This window comes from Heliangelus exortis, chromosome 9 (assembly GCF_036169615.1).
Source record: "Heliangelus exortis chromosome 9, bHelExo1.hap1, whole genome shotgun sequence".
Lineage (NCBI taxonomy): Eukaryota > Metazoa > Chordata > Aves > Apodiformes > Trochilidae > Heliangelus > Heliangelus exortis.
Window position 1 is genome coordinate 18015523 of NC_092430.1, and position 20584 is coordinate 18036106.

The 20584-nt window shown below is 40.8% G+C and overlaps 2 protein-coding genes across 14 annotated transcripts in view; one reads left to right on the forward strand and one right to left on the reverse strand.

Moving 5' to 3' along the window:
* Positions 1-20584, forward strand: part of MCF2L2 (MCF.2 cell line derived transforming sequence-like 2) — a 155704-nt gene that overhangs the window by 74839 nt on the left and 60281 nt on the right. The gene's annotated exons all lie outside the window — the stretch shown is intronic.
* On the reverse strand, positions 907-18030 carry B3GNT5 (UDP-GlcNAc:betaGal beta-1,3-N-acetylglucosaminyltransferase 5). Of its 3 annotated transcripts, none has more exons than XM_071752571.1 (2): positions 17955-18030; positions 907-5478 (listed from the first exon to the last, which is right to left on the reverse strand). In XM_071752571.1, the coding sequence occupies exon 2, from the start codon at positions 5135-5137 to the stop codon at positions 4004-4006; it is 1134 nt and encodes a 377-aa protein (XP_071608672.1). In that variant the 5' UTR covers positions 5138-5478; positions 17955-18030; the 3' UTR covers positions 907-4003. The 3 variants fall into 3 exon arrangements, with proteins under 3 accessions (XP_071608672.1, XP_071608673.1, XP_071608674.1); XM_071752572.1 differs by lacking the exon at positions 17955-18030 and adding an exon at positions 6769-6848; XM_071752573.1 differs by lacking the exon at positions 17955-18030 and adding an exon at positions 5785-6018.

Here is a 20584-nt window from a genome sequence, read left to right on the forward strand (position 1 = left end):
CCATTAGAATAAGCAGTGCATGTATTCCCAAAACTAAGTATTGATTATGATCTTTGTGCTAATTGTATTAATATTTGAGTATAATATTTGAGAATCTTCTGGTTTTCAAATGCAAGCAATGATCTTTTCTCTCTTTCTGCAAAGTCTTGAGAAAGACACTAGTTGTGACGTATTGTAAAACACCAAATACTTAACTGACTTAACAAAAAGTACCAAGCAAACCCATTTTTTTAGCTGAACTGCCCTTTTCTAGGCCAAAGGAAGCAATAACAATTAAACAAAAACAAACAAAAACCACCCCACATCACAAACCACCCTGCAACAAGCCAAGCCCCACAATCCTTTCTGACTTCTTCAGTATGATTTAGAGAATTTATCCTTGTATTATGCCTCTGTCTCACACAGGTACACACTGAATTACTTGATGCAAAAAACATTTGGTATGTTATGCTAGATAAATTGGAGACACATACCAAACTGCAACTTATTACCATCTGAATTTAAATGTATCCTATGAGAATACTGTGACTTGTCTTCAGATCAGCTAGTTTTCAAAAAGTGCAAGTATAATCCAAAATAGCACTTATTTAGATGTACACCTCCTGTGGGACAATTGCCTAGAGAGAACATAGAGATTCAGAGTTAATATTAACAACAGGTTAAGCTTCTAATATCTGGCAGTTTTACACAACTTCAGACCTAGAAGTAACAAACTTTTGAGCCATCTCCTTTTTTGGGAACACCAATTTTGTCTTTTGTTCCACAAAATATGTGATTCAATGAAGAATAGAAAGGAAGCAGGGGAAGAGGGAGAAGCAGTTTGAAGTCCTCTCATAAGAGGTGACTCATGATAGCATTTAAAAACAGAGCTGAGCCTGTCAGTAACAAAGAAGGCAACACAAGATATTTACCACCTTTGTTGTGTTGTTTTAGTTTTTTTAAAAGAAATAAGTCTGTTTATTCAAAACAAGTTTTACAAAACAATTGTCTTTGCAGTACAGAGCAAAGTTTAAGAATAAATATTGAATACTTTGTATAAAAATTAGTAATATCAAAGGGAAACTGATGCAAACCAAACAAACAGGTAAAAACAATTTTAGCATTAAATATGCTGTGCAACAATGTCAAACTCTTAACAAGGAGTGACCATTCAGGCTGACATAGTTTTATTTGTACAAGCAAAACCTGACAGCCCTGCATTGGAGCACCAAGACTATTGTTATAACAGGTTCTAGGTAGAGGTGTACAAATCTTAAGTCAGTGTTATAGAATCAGAAAATAAGTTTTCTAGCTTCTCCATTTTTTAAGAGGAGTGCCTTCATGCTTTCCTTTTTATTCAAGAAGGAACTTCTTTCCACTGCATCAAAAGAAAATGCATACTACCAACACCAAGGCCCTTCTAGGATTAAGAAACATTCCAAACAAAACTCAAACCATCTGTAAAACAAAGTAATTCAATGGTCAAAAGTGACTTTCAGATAATGTCAAACTACATTTACATGTTAGCTAGGTAATTACCCTATAGAAGATTAAACTACTTAAAACTTATTTTACCTTCACTTGTATGACTGGAAACAATAAATCCCAGCACAGTTATACTGAGAAAATTGTAGTCTTACTAGAACATTCTGGTTGCATACTGCATATAAAGACCCTTTTCCCTACAGTGGGTGGCTTTTTCTAGTAGTGCAGTTTTGCTGTGCAGCTTGTTCATTTAAATGGCTCACAAATCAGAGATCTGATGAAGCAGATTTCCTTCTGTATGGAATACTACTTTCTCTGTATGTGCATTTATTTCTCTATAAGCCAAAATTTTTATATACATATCTAGGGTTGTCTTGTGGGTTTTTTTTTTTCCTTCTAAAGACCATACATCCTCAGTGCCGTAATCGATCCTTTCAGCAAGAACAGGAACTGGATTTTTCTTTCTAAAGTATACCTGTTACATTCTTTAATCATTCTGACACTGCATTTATTTGTGGCCTCTCAATACACCCAACACTTGGGTTCTGTTAGGTCTCTTACTTTTTTCCTTCTGGAAAAACAATCAGACAAAGTTACGTATTTTACTCAATTCCAGTAGCTATCTCCCACCCATCAGAAATGGCAGCTTAGAGAACAGTCAGTGAGCTCAGTCCTGAATTTTGTCTATGCTCGTATACTCCATTAACCATTCAAACCATTAAAACCTGCAGCACAGCCCCAAAGTGCAGCTATTCAAACAAAAGTTCACTACCTGTAGCTTGACACTGCCAAGTAATGTATAGGTGATCTGCAGGAGAGTCAGAAGACACAGATCAAGTACCTCACTGCCCCACACAGAAAAAAAAAAAAAAGAAAAAAAAAAAAAAAAAAAAAAAAAAAAAAAAAGAAAAGAAAAAAAGCAAGCCACACAGGAAGCAGATAGTATTGCTCCTGTAATTAGCACATTTCCAACAGATGTTTGATCAGTTGTAAGCTTTTGCATTGTTACTGCTCTGCTGACAAACCTGACTCATTCAAGCTTTCAGAAGTAATTTTCTGACACTATCCACACTAGAACTTGTTCCAGCATCAAATCAGTTCACAAGTAATACCTGACTGTATCTGGTGCACTGTTGCTTTGTCCACTCCAAGAAGAGCTAGCACAGGTTTGGCGATTAGTAATTAAAATATTTGTCCTGAGTCTGTGAAAGCACCATTAGTGAACTATACAAGAAAAGACTGCAGACATCCTAGAAATTTGGTTCTCTGCAGTACTTACATGGCACCACAGTACAACTCATTAACAGCTGGAGGCTGAGCATCACTGAGTTCTATCCTGATTTACAACACACCGGTGTTTTGTTACTCCTGCAGGTGGTATGAACATTGAAAGATGCTCAAGATACAGGGTTTTGTGGACACAAGCTACCCTAAAATTTCAAAGACAATATTGTGCTTAAGACTTCTGGAGAAATACTTGGGTGAATTGTGTACTGTGTTTCTGTGGATCACTATCTTCCTATGCATTCACTGTGAAGTCAAACTTTTAGCAGGAAATACCTTCCTCCCTCTTTGTTAGTACAGGCACGAAATTTCGCTTTTTAAGGTCTTTATGAGCTTCAAATTAGCTAGAAGTAACACTCTCAGAGACTTCCACTTGCTTGTCACATTTAGAACCACGAATATTGGAAAGCAGAAGCAGTGATAAAGAAAACTCATTTAGCTTATTTCCTTATTAAAGACTGAATTTACAAAACACACTGTTTCAGTTTTCAGAAGGCAGAGGAAGATTAGCAAAACCAGTTATGTAATATTTGATTTTCATCCTTTCAAATTCAGTCCTGATCTACAGGGAGCAACAACAAAGTCATAGGGCACTCAAACACTGTTGCCCTATTTCAAAGATCTAGGGAGCTTTGAGGAAAAGACTGTTCCAGGTCTTCACTTCCACCACGCACTGTTCATCAATTGTGTAGGTCCAGACTTACTTTCAATGAAGCACTGAGAAATGGTGAATATTTGTAACCAATTTACATTGCCTGAAAGTACTGCAATAGTCTCACTCATCAAGTCAGAGGTTCTATTTTCCTTGCATTTTGAAAGGGCTACTCCATTCTGATAAGATTTTTATCATGTGCCTTAGTTCACATAGCTATTTTAAAAAAACCTTAAGACTTACTGACAAGTTCAAAGTAACAGACATTTTCACCAAGCATTTCCAAGTTTAAAAATCAATTCCATTACAGTTCTTTTAATGCAGACTTGCATCTCTTAAAGAGTGCAAAAAAACCCAAAACCAAAATCAAACAAACAACCCAACAACAAACCAAACCAGACTATAATGTAAAAGGCTGCAGCACAACAAGAGAACAATTTCAGTAAGAGTTTCTGAACAGAATCTGGGACCATCTTCCCTCCCACCTCCAACTATTCACATTTAGGTTTCACCTCTTTCCATGTTTACATATTTTGAATAAAACAGCTAAAAAATTGTTGCTCTGTTTTGGCTCAGTGGATCTTCAATGCAGATATTCAAGTATTAAGAAAATGCAGCTGAACAAGGATATGTGTCCTCATAGTATAGTTTACATAGAAGCATAATATTGATAAGTCTGCAGTATATTCTACCCCAAATTCCTGAAGCCATTTTTTTAACTTTGGGATCTGTAGCCTGCTTCCAGAGCTGGTGAAGATCATCCACATGTCCATGAGATGTCATCATTTTGTTATAAATGCATGGATGATACGGAGCCTTTCCTTCCCCAGAAAAAAATACATGGTATTGTGGTACAAGTCCCATTTTATTGGCACAGAGACCCATGAAAACATCATCTATATAAAGACTTGTATTGAGAGTCAATGAAGCCTCATATACTTTAGCTGCTACATCATTTGATACCACATATGCAGCTCCAGCTGTGTAGTCAGGATAAGAGGGCCACTGGTACATTTCATATGGAACATAGTATTTGCTACTCTTGTCTCTTACTGGAGGGGATCCACGATGGACACGACCAATCCAGAGATCTTGAACACCCATTTGTGCTAGACTTTGGAGATAGGCAACAAGATTTGGCATATGGATGAATATATCATCATCTGCAGACATTATGAACCTGGCATGAGGACAGTAGGCATTCACCCAGCTAAACTGCAAAAGCAATTTAAGAGTAAGATTGTGAAAAGTATCCAAGAAGTCTTGCTGAATCAAATCATTGTATTTCTGGTCTTCAAGATGAAGTTCTCTTTGCAGCCATGTTTGCTGCAGATCTGTTGGTCGTCCTAAAGCAAAGAGAGTTTTAATATTGGCATTAAGTTGCGAGCGAACATACTTCTCATTACCCCAAGTTTGTCTAATTGCATCCCTCCGATGACGATTTTCAGGAGAAGTCTTCACAAACAACAGGAGAAGGACATCCTGCTGCTGACATTTCTCTCTGTGGTTGATTAAGTACTGGTATCTTGATACTCTGTCCAAGTTATCCCTGTTGATAGACAGGCTGTCATTCACAAAATGGTAGCTATTTATGAGGTATCTGTATGAATAGGACTTCATATGGCTCACAATGTGATTATCAAATGGTCCCCAAAAAATCATGAGACACAGTATGAAGCAAGTGGCAACTATCTGCAAAAAATGGCATTTTCTAACTTTTCTGGGACTAACAAACATTCTGATGCAGTCCCTAAAATCCTTATTCTTGTCAGGATCAGTGTTTTTACAGTGCCTGTGTTTCAGTTTAGGAGCACAGTGTCACCCCTTCAAGATAAGTGTCCCTTGTAAGGCATGTTGTCTTTCATTCAGTATCATTGAATAGCCAACTTTGTTCACAGATTTCACAAGTCATCTTTCTCAAAAAACGTTTTTCTTTGATTGAAAGAATGCAGACAGTTTTGACAGATGAGACCTGCAGATGAGTATTTTCCCTTTGGCGCATCTTGAAGCAAACACTACAGGTCTAAATCAGATCTTCTCACGTGTCTCCTTCCTTCATGAAGATGAATGCCTACCAACTGTAAGGGGAGGAGAGAGGTTTTAGTGAGCTGTTAATACAATTGGGTTTTAGGTTTGGCAATGGAAACTGGTTGACTGTGCAGGCACTCCCCATCAACCACCCACCTACACCCCCCCAAAAAATGGCAGCAAGTTAGAGGTTGTCAGTGGCCCAGAATAAGCTTCCAGGAGGCCACTAAGGAGAAGGGGAGCCTGACACAGAGGCTTCAGTTCCAACACAAGAAACTCTTAGAAAAGCCCCTGCCATTAACCGACGGCTAACAACATGCTCTTTAAGATCTTCTCAGTTTGGAGGGAGGCCCTACCCTTCCGCTGAAGAAATTTACAAGTTGTCTTTGGGCAGCCTACTGAAGGGCCAGACCCACACAGGGCGATTGCTCACGGATGTGGGGGCGCCACAACAGCCAGAGCCGGGCCAGAGGCCTCGCCCCCACCCTCCCCTCACCACGGCCCGCAGCCCCTCTGCCACAAGGGCCTGGAGCCGACAAGAAGGGCAGCCCAGGCTCCCGTCCGGCTGAAGCCCGCCGGGCCGGGTTAGGTTAGGTCAGGCAGAGCCGCCCCCCCGTCATCTCGTACCGCCCCCTCGCCACCCTGAGGGAAGGCGCCACTCCGTGTCGTTCCCTTGCCCTGGCAGCGCCCCCGTGGCCTCACCCCAGCACCTTCCCCACCCCGGGTCGGAGGCCCAGGGCAGCCCAGTTCTCCTTCCCCGAGGCTCGCTGAGGGAAAGCGGCCGTTGATTTTCACGGCCAGCGCAGGGGTGGATGAAGCGTCACCAACTGTACAACCGGACTCCGCTGGCACCCGTTACCACACACCCCATCTATTAGCTCAGGACCGCCATTTGGCTGACAGTGCAGACATTGTTTGTAACCCAATTAAGATGATTTTGCAGCCCTGCTAAAACCAGACAGCTAACACGGCAGGGCTACCGTCCCTACTTCGCACTAGGGTTTTAGTAAAGAAAAGAATCCAAGGCACAAAAAAGACACCCAGATCCAGCCTCACTGCTCTGCAGTTCATGGGATTCTGTTCTTTTCATCTCTCATGTCTACTAAATAAGAACAGGTCCCATGAGCACGCTGATCCCAGGATCATGAAGTAAAAACCTCAGCAAAGTGTTTACTCCGCCATGCCAGAACGTCAGACTCAAAAGGAATGACACCTACCAGCTGAGCACTTCCTGCACAGAGACACAACCCCTGAAGCATGAGAGCACAAGCTATCACAATTACATTAGATGTGCAACACAAGTTTTTTGATATTATTTTACCCATCTTGCAACTACATACCATAAGAACACAACAGACTACACAGAGATAAGGAAACCTGGAGCAATTTCGTGGTGTAGTTATCTACCACAGGAAGAGGACTGGTTGCTCAAAATGGAAGCCGTGCATTGGTGCAGTTGAGGCTTGCAGATTGTAGTGCATAAAACAGAAAAGCTGGATGGGCAGTTCGGTGATTAAAAGTCAGCGCTTTTTATAGCATTGGTTTAAACCCTTTTTATTTTGGAAACATGAAGTTCAACAATGCACCTCAGAGATATAAACTCAGCAACTTTACAACAGAAAGCTATTGCAAAGCTTACTCTTGTTTCAGATGAAGCACAAGAGTGTCACAGAAATCCAGACATTTTATAGCTCCATTTAGAGGAGTAGGTCTGAAGATACCCAATACTTCCAAAGAGGGAGGATAAGTTGTTTTTTCCCCTCTGAACTAGACAACTGTTTGTGCTCTTTGAAAAAATATGTACTCTACATGAAACCACCACTTACTACAAATGCTGCAGCATCTTCTCACCCAATTAAGTTACAAAGTAAAAAAAAAAAAACAACAAACAAACAACAGCAAACCACCACCAAAAAAAAAACAAAAACAACAAAACATCAGCTGATCAACTTTTTTGAAAAGAAAGGGAGCAGGAGGCAATCTATTTATTCCAGCTCTAGAAGCAAAGTTTACCTTGGTATATACAGGAATCCTAGTCATCAAACACAACTTCTTTAGATTACACTTGAATAAAATGCTTTGGCAACAGTCTACAATTGTCCATGTCTAGTAAAAGGAGACAACAGACAATACCACAAATACAAACTGACAGAGGTCACTCCAGACTAGGAGTGAAACTAACCTATATGAAAGTTATTTCCACTAGGAGAGAAAAAAGCCCTCAAAAAAAAAAAAAAAAAACAAACCCAAAAAAACCCTCCAAAAAACCCAAACACACATATGTCACAGTGAAAACAACTTTAATTAAGTAACAGATAGCAGGGCTCAGGATGCACATAGACCAAATTTTCTGCTCCCTTAAACTTCACCTCTGGAGTCAGAGTGCAAGTCTAAGATGCTGGTTAAGAAAACATACTTTTCCTTGACAAAAAAACCCAAGCTATAAAATCAGCAGACTAAAGGCTGGAACAGTCTTTAATTACCTTGATCTAGTGCAGGGGTATTAGAACAGCCTTTAGGAGACAGAAGTTGTTCAGAATTCTCCTCAAACATGCCTCTCAGGTAAAACTTAAAAATGCAATTATAAAATTTATCAGTACTGTTTATCTAGGTCTATATCCACTCCCCCATCTTCCTGCAAAAAAAGCCCAGATGCCAATGCACAAGTAGTCTTTCACTGTCAGAACTTTTCATAACCCATTTGCAACACTCATCCTTTGCGCTTAATCATGCTCTCCCCTTCCCTTAAACAGGAGAACGGGTTGAGTCACTATAGTAGCTATTTACTTCTGATTCTCATAACTGAGTTTAAAAAAAAACAAGGATGTTCTCCCTAGCAAGAGGAAACACTGTGGAAAAGAGAGAAAACTGTGCATGCCTTATTTTTCTTACCATAATTAAGGTGTTTTGCCTCTTGGTGTGCATTTTCTTATTTGTGGTACAGAAGCTTTGTTAACTAAAACTTAATTTTTTTGTAACATTTTGTTTCCAAGCCTTTAAATAGTTGTAATTCCTGGGAAACTGAACTCCATCAGTACCGATTTATCTACTGCTTACACCAAAAGAAATCTAGTCAAGTCAGCCCATCAAATAAGCCCAGCAAAACACAATTACACTTCTATCAATATTTTCCCTTCTAATTGAAGAATCAAAGTCTAAGGAAGTATGTGCCTAAGTTAATGGGAGCAAAGCCCAAGTGAACCTTGATGCTTACAGCTTTATCTGTGATATTATGTAACCCAGGTTCCTTTTAACATTTTTTTTTAATTGCTGACATGCTTTCAGGATTTATGCTGTTGTCATTTCTGCCCTGGCTTATGTCTTCCTCCACTCCCCAATATTTGAAGATCTTCCTATATGTTAAAAATTTGTTTTGAATTTAATCTTCAAGTTCCTCTTACGTATGAGCTGTATGGCAAAAGAAAACGTAACAGAAAGACTGAGCAAGTTACACCCCTGACACTTCTAGGATTTCCTGCCATAGCAAAAGAAAGTCAATTTAAGGAAAAAAGATGCAGTAGGGTACTTAGCTAAGTCTTCCTTCCTACATAATTCATCAGCACAGAGATGAAAAGAAAGCAAACATATCCTGCAAAAAACAAAGCTTCAAGGAATTTCAAAACTTCCAGAGTTATACCTTGTTCTGTACAAAACTGGTGAGAAACTTCAGACAACTTGGACACATCCAATAGGAAGATATGTTCACAATGACAAAAGAATTAACTGAAAAGCCCAGTTTAGCACTACAAAGATCTACAAAGGATTTAGAGTCAGGTTATGGATGTTGCAAAAATACGGAACATAAATACAGGGATGACTGACAGCAGCTTTGAAAATTTGGTTTCAAAAACATTTAACCCATCTTCTGCAATCTCATACGCAGGCTTTGCCCTCAACTTGCAGTCAAAGTAGTTTCCTGGAATGGCAGAATCAGCATTCCTAGATGCTTTATGTACATGTATTGCGAGCTCAGATTGAACAGACACCAGATTTTCAGAAAGTGAACATCCAACACTTTCAAAAACATGAAGTCCTTATATGATTCTGAAGTTACTCAGTCAAGAGAAAAATCCACTTTTTAAATAAAAATGGGTGATGAAGTACACCTCCTCCAGGGGAGCCTTGTATCAGATGTAACTACAGCAGCATGTAGAAAAACGAGACACTGAAAAGTGGAACCACTTGCTGCTTCTCACTGATGTGAAACACTCAAAAAGTACTGGGGCAGTCTGTGAAGTGTTCATTGGCAGAGAAATTCAAAGGATGGCAAGGCACGAGAATCATAGAATTAGATGAGTAAAGCATTTCAGATCCTTCGGGCTTGGAAGCAGAAACAGAGATTGTAAATGCTGAAAACTGCCAGGAAACGGGTAACAGCCAGGAGAGATTTAGTTTCTACAGAGGTTTTGCACTTGTTATAAATATTTGGTGGAAAGGAAGAAAGTAATTTCTTCAGTTTCCCCCAATATGGAGCAGCAAGCTGCCCAGCTGCTACAAGCAAACTGAAATGGAGACATCTGCCAGAATGGACAGACTTGCCTTAAGTTGCTTTCATCAGGATCAGTTCCCTTAAATAGGTGCTGTGCAGACCACAGGTGAGGAGCAGGACTACATCTTTCAGGCAGCAGTCTCCATTTAGGCTGTAGTTTTCAGTTGCTTTGACCTGGTTTGTCTACCAGAGACTCTTCTCCATACAAGCTAGAAGGGAGGACTACATTTTCCAGAATTAAAGCTTCCAGAATGAGTCATTTAATTCCAGTGGGTTATGCACAACACACACAAGCACCAACATGAATTTTTTTGCTTTGTGTGCTGCAGATTGGTTTAAAAGTGCCAGTTCTTTGTACATGAGAGCATGTATAATGTTCTGAAGTTTCAGCCTGGCAGTGACATGATTGAGGCTGCACGTCCTCATTTTCTGAGAAGAGTGGCTAAGCTAAGTACTTCTACCCAAGCAAGTCAGATCTCTTAAGACAGATATAAAGGCCACAATTGTTCCTACTGTACAACCTACTTCATCTGTTTGGGTAGATGCTAGTGATGAGCTCTAGTGCTATACTGAACAGCAGTCTGCATTTATGTGAGTTCACTGTACAGACACCATTTATCCCCTATACACAACAGAGCATGATAGAGGGTCCTGGATCCCCTTTCTGCATCAAATCTCTTTTTCAGAAGTCTGTGTTCCGAAGCCTACAAGCTTAGCCCTGGGAAACAAGTCTGAAGGTTTACTTGTGTACCTGCACATCACATACACAAGAGTTCAAGGCAGCTGGGCTGCAGAACACTAGTGCTGGTGCTCATCCTAACAGTACCTCAGCAGTAAGAACCAACATTACTTTTGTTCAAAGCTCTTCCACTTATATGGCCTGAGTCATGCAGTCAGGAACACAGCCTGTTTCAGTTCTTTGGACACATTTTAGAAATTAAAGAGCACATCGTGTTCCAGTCCTACAAACAATGACACTAGACAGACAGTACAGACTTATTTTCTCAGTTGCAGGGGTAGCACCCAGGTCTTCAGGTTCAAGGCCTTGCTTTCCTTACCACATAACACACCCAGCAAGCATAAGGTCTAATGCTAGACTGAATCCAACATCCACAGAGATGTACCTCTACCAAGGCACACGCATACACAAAAAAAGGTCTCCTAGTAATTTAATAGAGTCCTCTTAAAGCAACTATACGATTAGCCCAGAAAACCAACAGTATTGTTTTTTCTCAACAGGGCTATCATATCCATGAAAGCATCTGCATATATGTAGATGATTATATTTAAAATATTTTATATATATGTTTAAAATATTATATTTGTATTTAGAAGATGAGCTTTCTGATGAGTGAAAAGTCATGAGGAAGAAAACTTCTTGTGACACCCTAAAGGTCATCACCCCCACAAATGTAGTAGAGCTACCATTGCCACTACATTTCAAAGATCTTTGAGATCACTAAGGGCAAATGTTGCCTAAGTCACTTCAGCTTTCCTGACACCCACAGATTTAGAGGCACTTAAGAACAGCATTGCATACTCTGTTGCCTTCCTCTTAAACAGAATCATGCTTTGTTCATTCTCACCCATTTACTGCTGTAAGTAGCTGCCAGCAACTCTTAAGCTGAGAGAAATGTATTCTACTCGAGGCTAAAGGAAGAGGAGACTCATTAATTATTCGGTCTGCTTCCTGGTTAATCTCATCTATGGGTTGTCTTCTTTTATGACTAGGAAATTAATCTATTTGAATTGAGAAAGCAGTCTATCTGACCACACAGTCTCTTCTTGTTTAGCATTTGTACTTGTTATTTTTTTCTGAGATCAATTCACATTCAGGGTAGTTCTGCACTTATTTGCTAAACTCTTTAACACATGCAAATGAAGTGTAAATAGAAAGTCTTTTTATAAACTATGTATAGACACACATTTTCTATAGAAACACAAAGTTATAGTTACTCAAGTACACCAACAGAAATTAAAGAACTTAATTTTTAAATCCCTTTAAAATTAAAGTTACAGAAACACAACGTTGTTCAATTCAAGAGTCACCCTAACTGTAATCATTATCTGGAAACAGCAAATGTACCAGATTCACCACTCCTCCAAAGTCCTAACTTCCAGACTGCAATTCTGAAATCATTCAATCTTCACGAGCATTAAGCCCAAAATAATTTTAAAGTTGAAACTGAATACACTTGCTATAAGCACTATGTTGAGAGGTGCACGTAGTATGAAGAAAGCCAAGCTCAAACAGGTATCATCCAAACCCATTAGGTAACCAAGAGCTATTTCTCTGTACCAAACCATGTCCACTTCTTTGGGACCGATTGTCAGTTTGGGGAGAGGGTTAAAGAAAAATGCAAAGGAAGTTCTGTCAAAGTGAAGCATACTGGAAGAGTATACACCAAAAAGAAGGTTTTTGGTGTTTACAAAAACTGCCAGCTGCTGGCAGAAGTTACCACCATGTCAATACTTTGTGAGATCTGGATTTATGAGGCTAGAAAATATTTTCCTTTAGTTCAGTAGTGAAATGTTGAGCTTTGGTCTATTTCAGTTATTTCTTTGTAAGTCTCGGGGTTTCAAATAGTTTTCATGACAGTCTAGTATTTCACATCAAAAGCTGTAGATTCTTTGTAGATTTAAAATCAGATACAAAAGTGAAGGCTCCTTCATATCGAGAGCTTCAATGTTTTTTTCAAGCAAGCCACAAAGGCACCAACATTTCCGATACTGTGAACCACCTCGGCATACCCAAAGGAGCTGCAGACTGGCTGCAGCCATAGTGGTTCAAGGCTTTGTTTAAGCCTGCCTGCAAACTGGGTGAGATGAATTCCATTCAATCCCCTCCTACTTCTGTGGGAACCTAGGAGAATTTGGCCTTCTCTGCAGCTTCTTCTGAGATGCAACAAGGCCAGGGAATTAACAGGAGACTCATCTGCTTTTGCTCATAAAATATAGGGAGCAGAAACCGCACGGACTTAAGGCAGAAAAGCAGAAAGAACCAACACCTCCCCCCACACGCATTTAAGAGAAACGTGACAATTCCCTGAACTGCAAACAATTTAACAGCAGCATCCTGCAGTTTCTAGCTTACCACAGCTTAAATACCCTCATTGGGAGCTGTACCAAGCCAGAAAACAGAGGACTGAAAGAATTCCTCAGGCCTAGCGTCAAGATTCAAATCCGATAAGAAAAGTGAAGAAACAAAGGAGCTGCAAATCACTCCCAACATGTTTAGTAAGCAGAGCGAATTTGCTAAGATTACAGTCTTTGTAAATTAAATGAAGGAACTTGTGCATTTGCATTTAACCAGAAGTACTCGTCTCTCCTTAGGACAAACGGATAGTGGGTCACACTAATAGTATCAAGTGCCAATAAAAATAATTTGATATATATATGAAAACGTGTTCTATAGATGTGTGTGTATATATAAACACACACTTCCATGAAAGTGTAATGTAACGCCAGGAATGTAACTGAATTACAGCACCAGATTAATACCAGCTATGAGGTCAATTTAGTGAAACTGAGTTAAGTAGAAACTACAAATGGAATTCACTGGGAGACAGACCACAAAGCACCAGTCTGTGGACTCTAGAAAGAAGCTACAAAGATGGGAGCAGAAGCTTCAAAGGGAGGGATGGCTTAAGGCTGAAAAAGAAAATAACAAAGACACTCAATTAAAGAAGCCTCATCATTCTAGGAAGCTGAGCTTTGAGAACAATGCAACAGAAAGTCACTACTCATAATTTCCACAGGACTTCATTCAGGTCTTGCAGACAAAGCAGCCAGAACCTCAGAAAAGATTTAGTGGTAATTATGGTTTCTTTGTCACCTCTGTGACACTATAGAGGTTTCCTACTGAGAATGTAGTGAATACTTTTTACTGGGAAGTTAGGAAAATTACAGGGAAGAGTCGTGAAAACACTTTGCCTACTCTTTACAATAAAACACATGGATTTCACACCCCATGTATGTACAGTGCAAAGTGAAAGACTAATCATTCTTCAGTTAACCAAACCTAGTAGGAGACAACCCATCCATCCTCTGCCTGTTTCATATACCATGGAAAAACACAACTAGGCAGGGAAGGAGGGGGTGTTCGATGAGAAGCAGTGTAACAAATGAGCTGCTGAGTTTCCTGACCTAAGACAAAAGCATCCAAGTCAATTAGCACAAACCTCTTCAGGTCTTCACCAGAAGTGAAACTGGAAGAAAGAAGTTACAGGATGCAGGAGAAGACTTGTACAGAAAGTGACTTACCGAGAAAGTGACTTACTGCACCAACAGATGGTACCAGTCAAACTTAACCTCATGAAACTGGTTTGCAGCAAGCAAACTTGCTCTGTGCTACAGGCACTCCTACAGCCTGTGATCTTAGCAATATGCAGATATATGTCCCTCTTCAATAGTCCTTCAAATTAAATTGCTTTTGCTTACACCACCATCCCCTTCTTTGGGGGTCATCTGTCCACAGGTTGTTTGAGCAGTCTTGGATTGTTATACTCTGAGTTATTTGGGCATGTAGAAGCAGCATCTCCAAGCCACCATTTTGAGTCGAATATCAGACTATGCAGCCACTCAAGTGACAAGTACACTTCAGGACTGGTACAGGTCCATATTAAAAAGTTACAATTCCAAAGCAAAGGGGTTGTTTCACGATCCTGTTTCATAGCAGTGGTTTTGTCCCTGACTGAATTTAAGTCGAGTCATCTTTCAAAGATCCTTCCAGAGCTTTCCCACTCTTGCTGCAGGAGCAAATGTGCCATTTTCATAACTTATTAAAGAGGGGAAGCAACCTCTTAAGTATCCGTAATTATTATTTCAATCTCTGAAGACTCAAGAATGTACAGATCTCTGGTCAGTGTGTGGACCACAATTTCCCAAATGATGCAAAGATTTCAAATATTCAGTATCTCTTATTATCAGTGGACAATCTTGTGTTACTTCCAGCCAACCTGACAGAGGTGGACCACGTGCTGCCTTCCACTGGAATTTAAAGATGAGTTATTATTGAGGTTTGCTGAATATTCTTCATGTAGCCTCACTTGATATGTGCATATCCTAATAAGTTGAGGAAGGTACTGTACTATAAACTCCGCAAGTGCCATGCAGAAGGAAGAGCTAGTAGTAAAATGCTAATCCATCACTTTCTGGTTCCTTCTACCACCTTCTGCCTGTGCCAAGGCCTAGCAGACCTACCACAGTAACAGCAAAACCACAGCAAGTCTTCCCAACAAAAACACCTCTGTACCTTTGGTAAGCAACATCAATTTAAGGGATTACCTAGAATATTCTTCAAGCATACACTGATAACCATAGGAGATGAGGCAATGCCAGGTACATCCTAGATGCTGTAACACTGTGGGTGCAGAATAACACCAAACACATAAGCCACTGGCATTTCACATGATAAGCGGTGACTTGCAGGGTTTTTTTCCACGTGCTTCTCCTGATCTGTAGGGGAACTACCTCTCCTGGCTTCAGTACTCACTACTCCAGTTTGGCCAGATGTCACAGACTGTCCCAACTACTCTTCTGCACAGCATGAGCAACCAGTTTGCTTCTCAGTAATTTAGGACATTAGAGAAAGCAGAAAGTGATACAGTTTTGATTCACTCAGTGGAAGAGGCCAGCAAGCAGACACTGCTATTATATTTCTAATCTAAATACAAAGCAAAATTGAAGTTTACCAGTGAGGCCCCCAGACTTTCACTGAGATACTACATTTCTGTTTATCACAGATGGTGAGCTTCTATGCAACTAGTCTTGTGCAGAACAACCAGTAACTCCCATAATAAACACCCAGCTCCATCCATGTAATACTCCAGCCTTCTCGAATACTGACAGAATATTCCATGACTTATTATCAGTGATTTAATGTCTCTTTCTCTGATCAACAAGGAAAAAAACAAAAAACCAAAACAAACAAACAAACCCAAAGAAACAAACTGGCATTTATCCTCTTTTAGAATACAGCTCATTTTCCCTTTTAAAAAATAATCTATCCTTTTGCTAACCCCAACCTTTGCCTTTTCCAACTGCTAAAACAAATGCAAGAACTGGGGAGGAGATGCAAGAACAGCATCATACAAAGCATTTCAGCAGTTGCACTACTAGTTTCAACACCACTGAGGCACAAACCTCAGCAGTCACCAGATGAGGATGCTGCAGCACGTACCGAGTTCTCTGCTGCTTTGTGTAGCCAGAATAGAACTACAGATTTTATCATTGCTTTGCACTTAATTTACTTCTTTGCGCTGGTGTAAAGCCAGTGTCCCATCTCTAGAGGGACTCCAAGATCTTGCTCAGAAGCAGATAAAGCTACTTCTAAAAAAGCTCAGATGTTTCCTTTGCTCCCACCAGTGCAGCTGAGCCAGTGTGACTCAGCCCGCTCCTTCCCCCTCCGCCCCGCTCGCCCGCTAAGAGCATCCCGAGCTTTCCCAAAAGCCTCTGAAACAAACCCAGAAGGACTCGAGAAGAGTTGGAAGCTCGCACGGGTGCGGACTGGAGGTCCCGTCCCCCCCGCGGTGTTTCCGCAGGTTATTGTGGTGGCCTCCGCGCCTCACCCAGCGGCTGCGGAGCGGCCTCCTGGCATCCCCGCGAATCCCCAAATAAGCACAAATCGATCGTTAGTTTTCACAACACATTCCCCCGACCGAGCATGAAAGGGGGAGTGGGGCAAAGATGGAGGGGGAAAGCGAGCAGCTTCCAGCCATGAGGCTGCGGCCGCCCTTAAGTGGGAACAAAGGAGGGAGCCGGCCCGGCCCGGCTCGGCCCGGCCCTTCCCCTCCCACCGGCAGCAGGGCACGCCCGGCCGCCTGCAGTTTTAAAGTCCACAGCGCTGCCAAGAGCACAGAATTTTTAAAAAGTGAAAGAAAAAAGGGGGAGAGGACGAAAAAAAAAACCCAACAAACCCAAAAAGACCTAAACCCAAACTTTTTTAGCTCCAGAAGCGAGCTTAGCGTAAACTGGCTTTCAAAACGCTTTCAGTCTTTCCCCCTTTCGCCTAATACGCTTTCAGTCTTTCCCCCTTTCGCCTGATGCGCTTTCTCTAGCCTATTTTCTCAAAAGTAGTTTGGGAGAGGGCTGCTCCCACCCAGCGGCAGCCTCCGTCCCCGCTCCCGGCGCTAATCAGGGCGCTAACGAGGCCAGGGCGGGAGGGTTGCCCCAACACTTTCGGGGGTGCGTCCCCGTGTTGCAATCCGGAGCTGAGCGGAGAAACTCCGAGCCGGATTTGCGAGTTTCTCGGGTGGGAACAGCTGAAGAAAAAAAACCCGCACACTCTTCCCGTAGGAAAAAAAAAATTAAAAAAAAAAAAAAAAATAAATAAAATAAAAAATTGAGAAAGGCGGGAGGGGCCGCCGGAACAAGGGGCGGGAGGAAACGGCACTGCTTTGAATGGGTTATTTCATCGCAGTAGTCGAGTGGCTGCGAGTTTTCCCTCCAAGGCTCAGGGGATGAGCGAGACCGTGAAAGGGCCACAATAAGTTAGAGGTCGTTCTTTTTTTTAGAATGTAACCGACTGCCAGACAGCGATCAGAGACTGGGGGATGAAATCTCAGAAGGCTGTACTATAGAGACGTTAAAACTGCACTGAAGTTTATATATTGTTTATCGCAGAAATTTGAAATATCAAACCTCGACAAAACCCTTATTTTAAGGCAGAAGGAAGACAGCCGCGTAAACAGTTAATGAATGAAGTCCTGTAGCAAAAACCTTTTAAACAAAGCAGTTGGAAAACTTGTTTGTCCAAAGCATGAAACCGCAGTTTCAGAAACGCGAAGAGGCGAGTACCCCCTCCCCTGAACAGACCGGCTCCTTCAATCTCTGAAGCCGAACAGAGACCAATAAAAAAGGGCTTGGGAAAACAGAGTATTTTCGCCAAGTTCAATTACTCAGCTACTCGATTTACCCAGAACTGAGGAACGAACAACCCGGCTACTCTTCGCTAACGAACAAACTTAGAAAGGAGAGTTAGGGGGCGGGGGAAGGAGGGGAACAGGACGACACCCAGCAGAAATTCCCGCATCTCACCAACAGAACCGACCAGCTTTCTTCTCCGCTTCTTCCTTCCTGCGGGAAGAACACCAGGACCGGCGCCCGGCCGCCCAGCCCGCACCCGGGGCCGCCTCATCCACTCGCAGCATATAGGATCTCCCGGCCCGGGGAGCCAATCGGCTCCTCCTCTCCTCCCCCCCCGCCAGCTCCCCGGCTTTGGGCCGGTATTGCTGTGCCCGAATCAGATGTCCCGGTGTTTATAAACACCCGGTCCGCCCGCGACACTGTGTGTCTTTGGGATTATGCATATTCCCGGTGTGCCAGATCTATACGATTGTGTTTATTTTTTGGTTTTTGGTGGGGGTTTTTTTTGTGTTGTTTTTTTGGTGTTTTTTTTTTTTTTTTTTTTTTTTTTTGGTTTGGTTTGGTTTGGTTTTGTTTTTTGTTTTGTTTTTTTTCTTTCCCTCTTCCTCTTTTTCTTTCTCGTGGAGGTGCTGAGGGTGAGACTGCAGGGTGCTATATGTAGAAACAGCGTCTTGCAATTGCACTCAAAGTGCTAAAATTCAAATTCCTAGAAATTCAAAGTCACTTCTTAAAAATACATTAGGGGACACAATAAAAGTTTAACTAATTGCTGCTCTAAGTCTTCCAGGTGGCAAGTAAAATTTTACTGTTGGGTAGTCAGTTTGTAGGTCATGGTGGAACTTGTTAATTTCACTTTCTTGTTGGAAATCTTCAGAGGAGGAGTAAGAGTAAGACGAATAAGTCTTGTGTGTTTTTTCTCTTCTACCTTGGCCACAAGCCTTGGTGATGTACTTGCATCATCCTGGGGGGAATGCCTGATTCACCAAAGTACATCAGTGATGTCAGTCACTGTGGTCCATAGTCTGAGATGGAAGTATTTAAAAAACAACCCAAGGTAAACACCGTGAGCAAGCCTTCTTTAAATAAACTTCTGCAAAACTTTTGTAAAGAGAAAAACTAGATCATGTAAGTTTTTTTTCAAATTAAGTTGAAAAGCCACTATAATGCTGTGCCTTGCATGGTCTACCGGAAATCTCAGATTTCTCACTGAACATAAATGTCAAACACAAGCCCATTGTGTATCCCTGCTTTCAGATGACTATGATTGATCTGAATCATTCCTGACCTCATCGTTTACTTCACAGAAATTTAACTATTGCATTTCATGACAAGTAGTATCTGTCACTGTACAGCCATAAATCTGACAACGTCTTTGCGAGATGAGGAATTGTTTCCTTTTTACACATGAGAAAGAAAACCAGAAATAGGAATACTGTTGTCAAGGACACCCAGCAAAGTAGAGCAAGGGTAAAACCTGAGCAGTTAATCACATGGAAGGATGTGTTGCTTTGTAATACAGGTTTTGTTGAGGGAAAATTAAAGGCCTAAGGAGTAATTCACTTGTTCTCTCTTCTCTCCTCTTGCCTTTGTATGACTAAAAACTTTATAACAGCCTTCCCAGATTTCTCTTCGTCTGTTTGTTTATGCAGTAAGACAAAATAGCATTATTTGCAACTGGCAGTTCACCCTAGCAGGAAAATTTGTAGATCATTGTGTAAATCTGGCATGTTATCTATGCAGTATTTAAATAACAGTAGAAATAACCTTATAAGCAAAGCAATGGTCATTTTTCTTAGTAAAATAATAATTGCTGATTCCTTCCCTAGTTCCCAAATTTTGGGTTTTTTTATAAATTTATTATTCTTTCTTCCTTTTAAATGTCACCCCATTCAAACATTTTATCAGTGATAAAAAAGTCTCTTTCAGAATCAGAAATGCTCAACGATAGATAGTCTAAAAACTCTAGAGTACAGACTTCTTGGCTGGTTATAACTGGTTTTCCTAGTTTTGTTTTCAGTCAAAATTGGTAAAACAGTGAGAAAAAAATAGTATCTGGATTTTTCCTTTCACAACTAACTGTAAACAACAACAACAACCAAACAAACAAAACCAAAAAAACAACAAAAACCAAACCAAACAAAAAAGTCTATGTGCCCTAACTGTTGTTCTGTCCAATGCAGCCCAGTATACAGAACCTGTGTCTAAGCATTCATGAGAGGAGAAACTTAATCAATATACAGAGGATTTTTAAATCCATAAGTGCAGTTCTGTTTTATGATCCAAACCAGCACCCTGCATTCAAAATCATATTTTTTTTTGCTCTCATTGCCTTTACTATCAGGTGGCCTTTGTAACTCTCTTGTTTATCACATTCTAACTGAGAGCCATTTGCTTTGCACTTTCAAATCCCTTTGTATCCATGAGATGTTTCTTGTGTGAGAAATCTGATGGTCTTTCATAATCACATGACTCTGAGCTTAGGCTGTAAGCAAAAAATAGCTGGGCATTTTTTGACAAAATCACAAGGAGGGCACCCTTTCCACTTCATTTATAGAAGCTGTAGGCAGCCTGTATGGATGTTATTGTAGCAAACGGACCAAAGTTCATGGAGTCCTAATTACTGTACTCCTTAGTAGCTTGTATACATAACTACATTACTGTGATATTTTGCAATTTATGTTCAAGTGCTAATATTATGGGGAGCTGATTTTGCCAGACATCCTGGGCTATCATTTTATGAAAGAGAATCTGATTCATAAGTCTATTCTGATGACAGTTTCACAACCAGTCTAAGGTCATAT

Excerpts from the sequence above, each read along its gene's own strand:
- B3GNT5 (XM_071752571.1), bottom strand. The coding sequence starts at position 5,137 with ATGTTTGTTAGTCCCAGAAAAGTTAGAAAATGCCATTTTTTGCAGATA.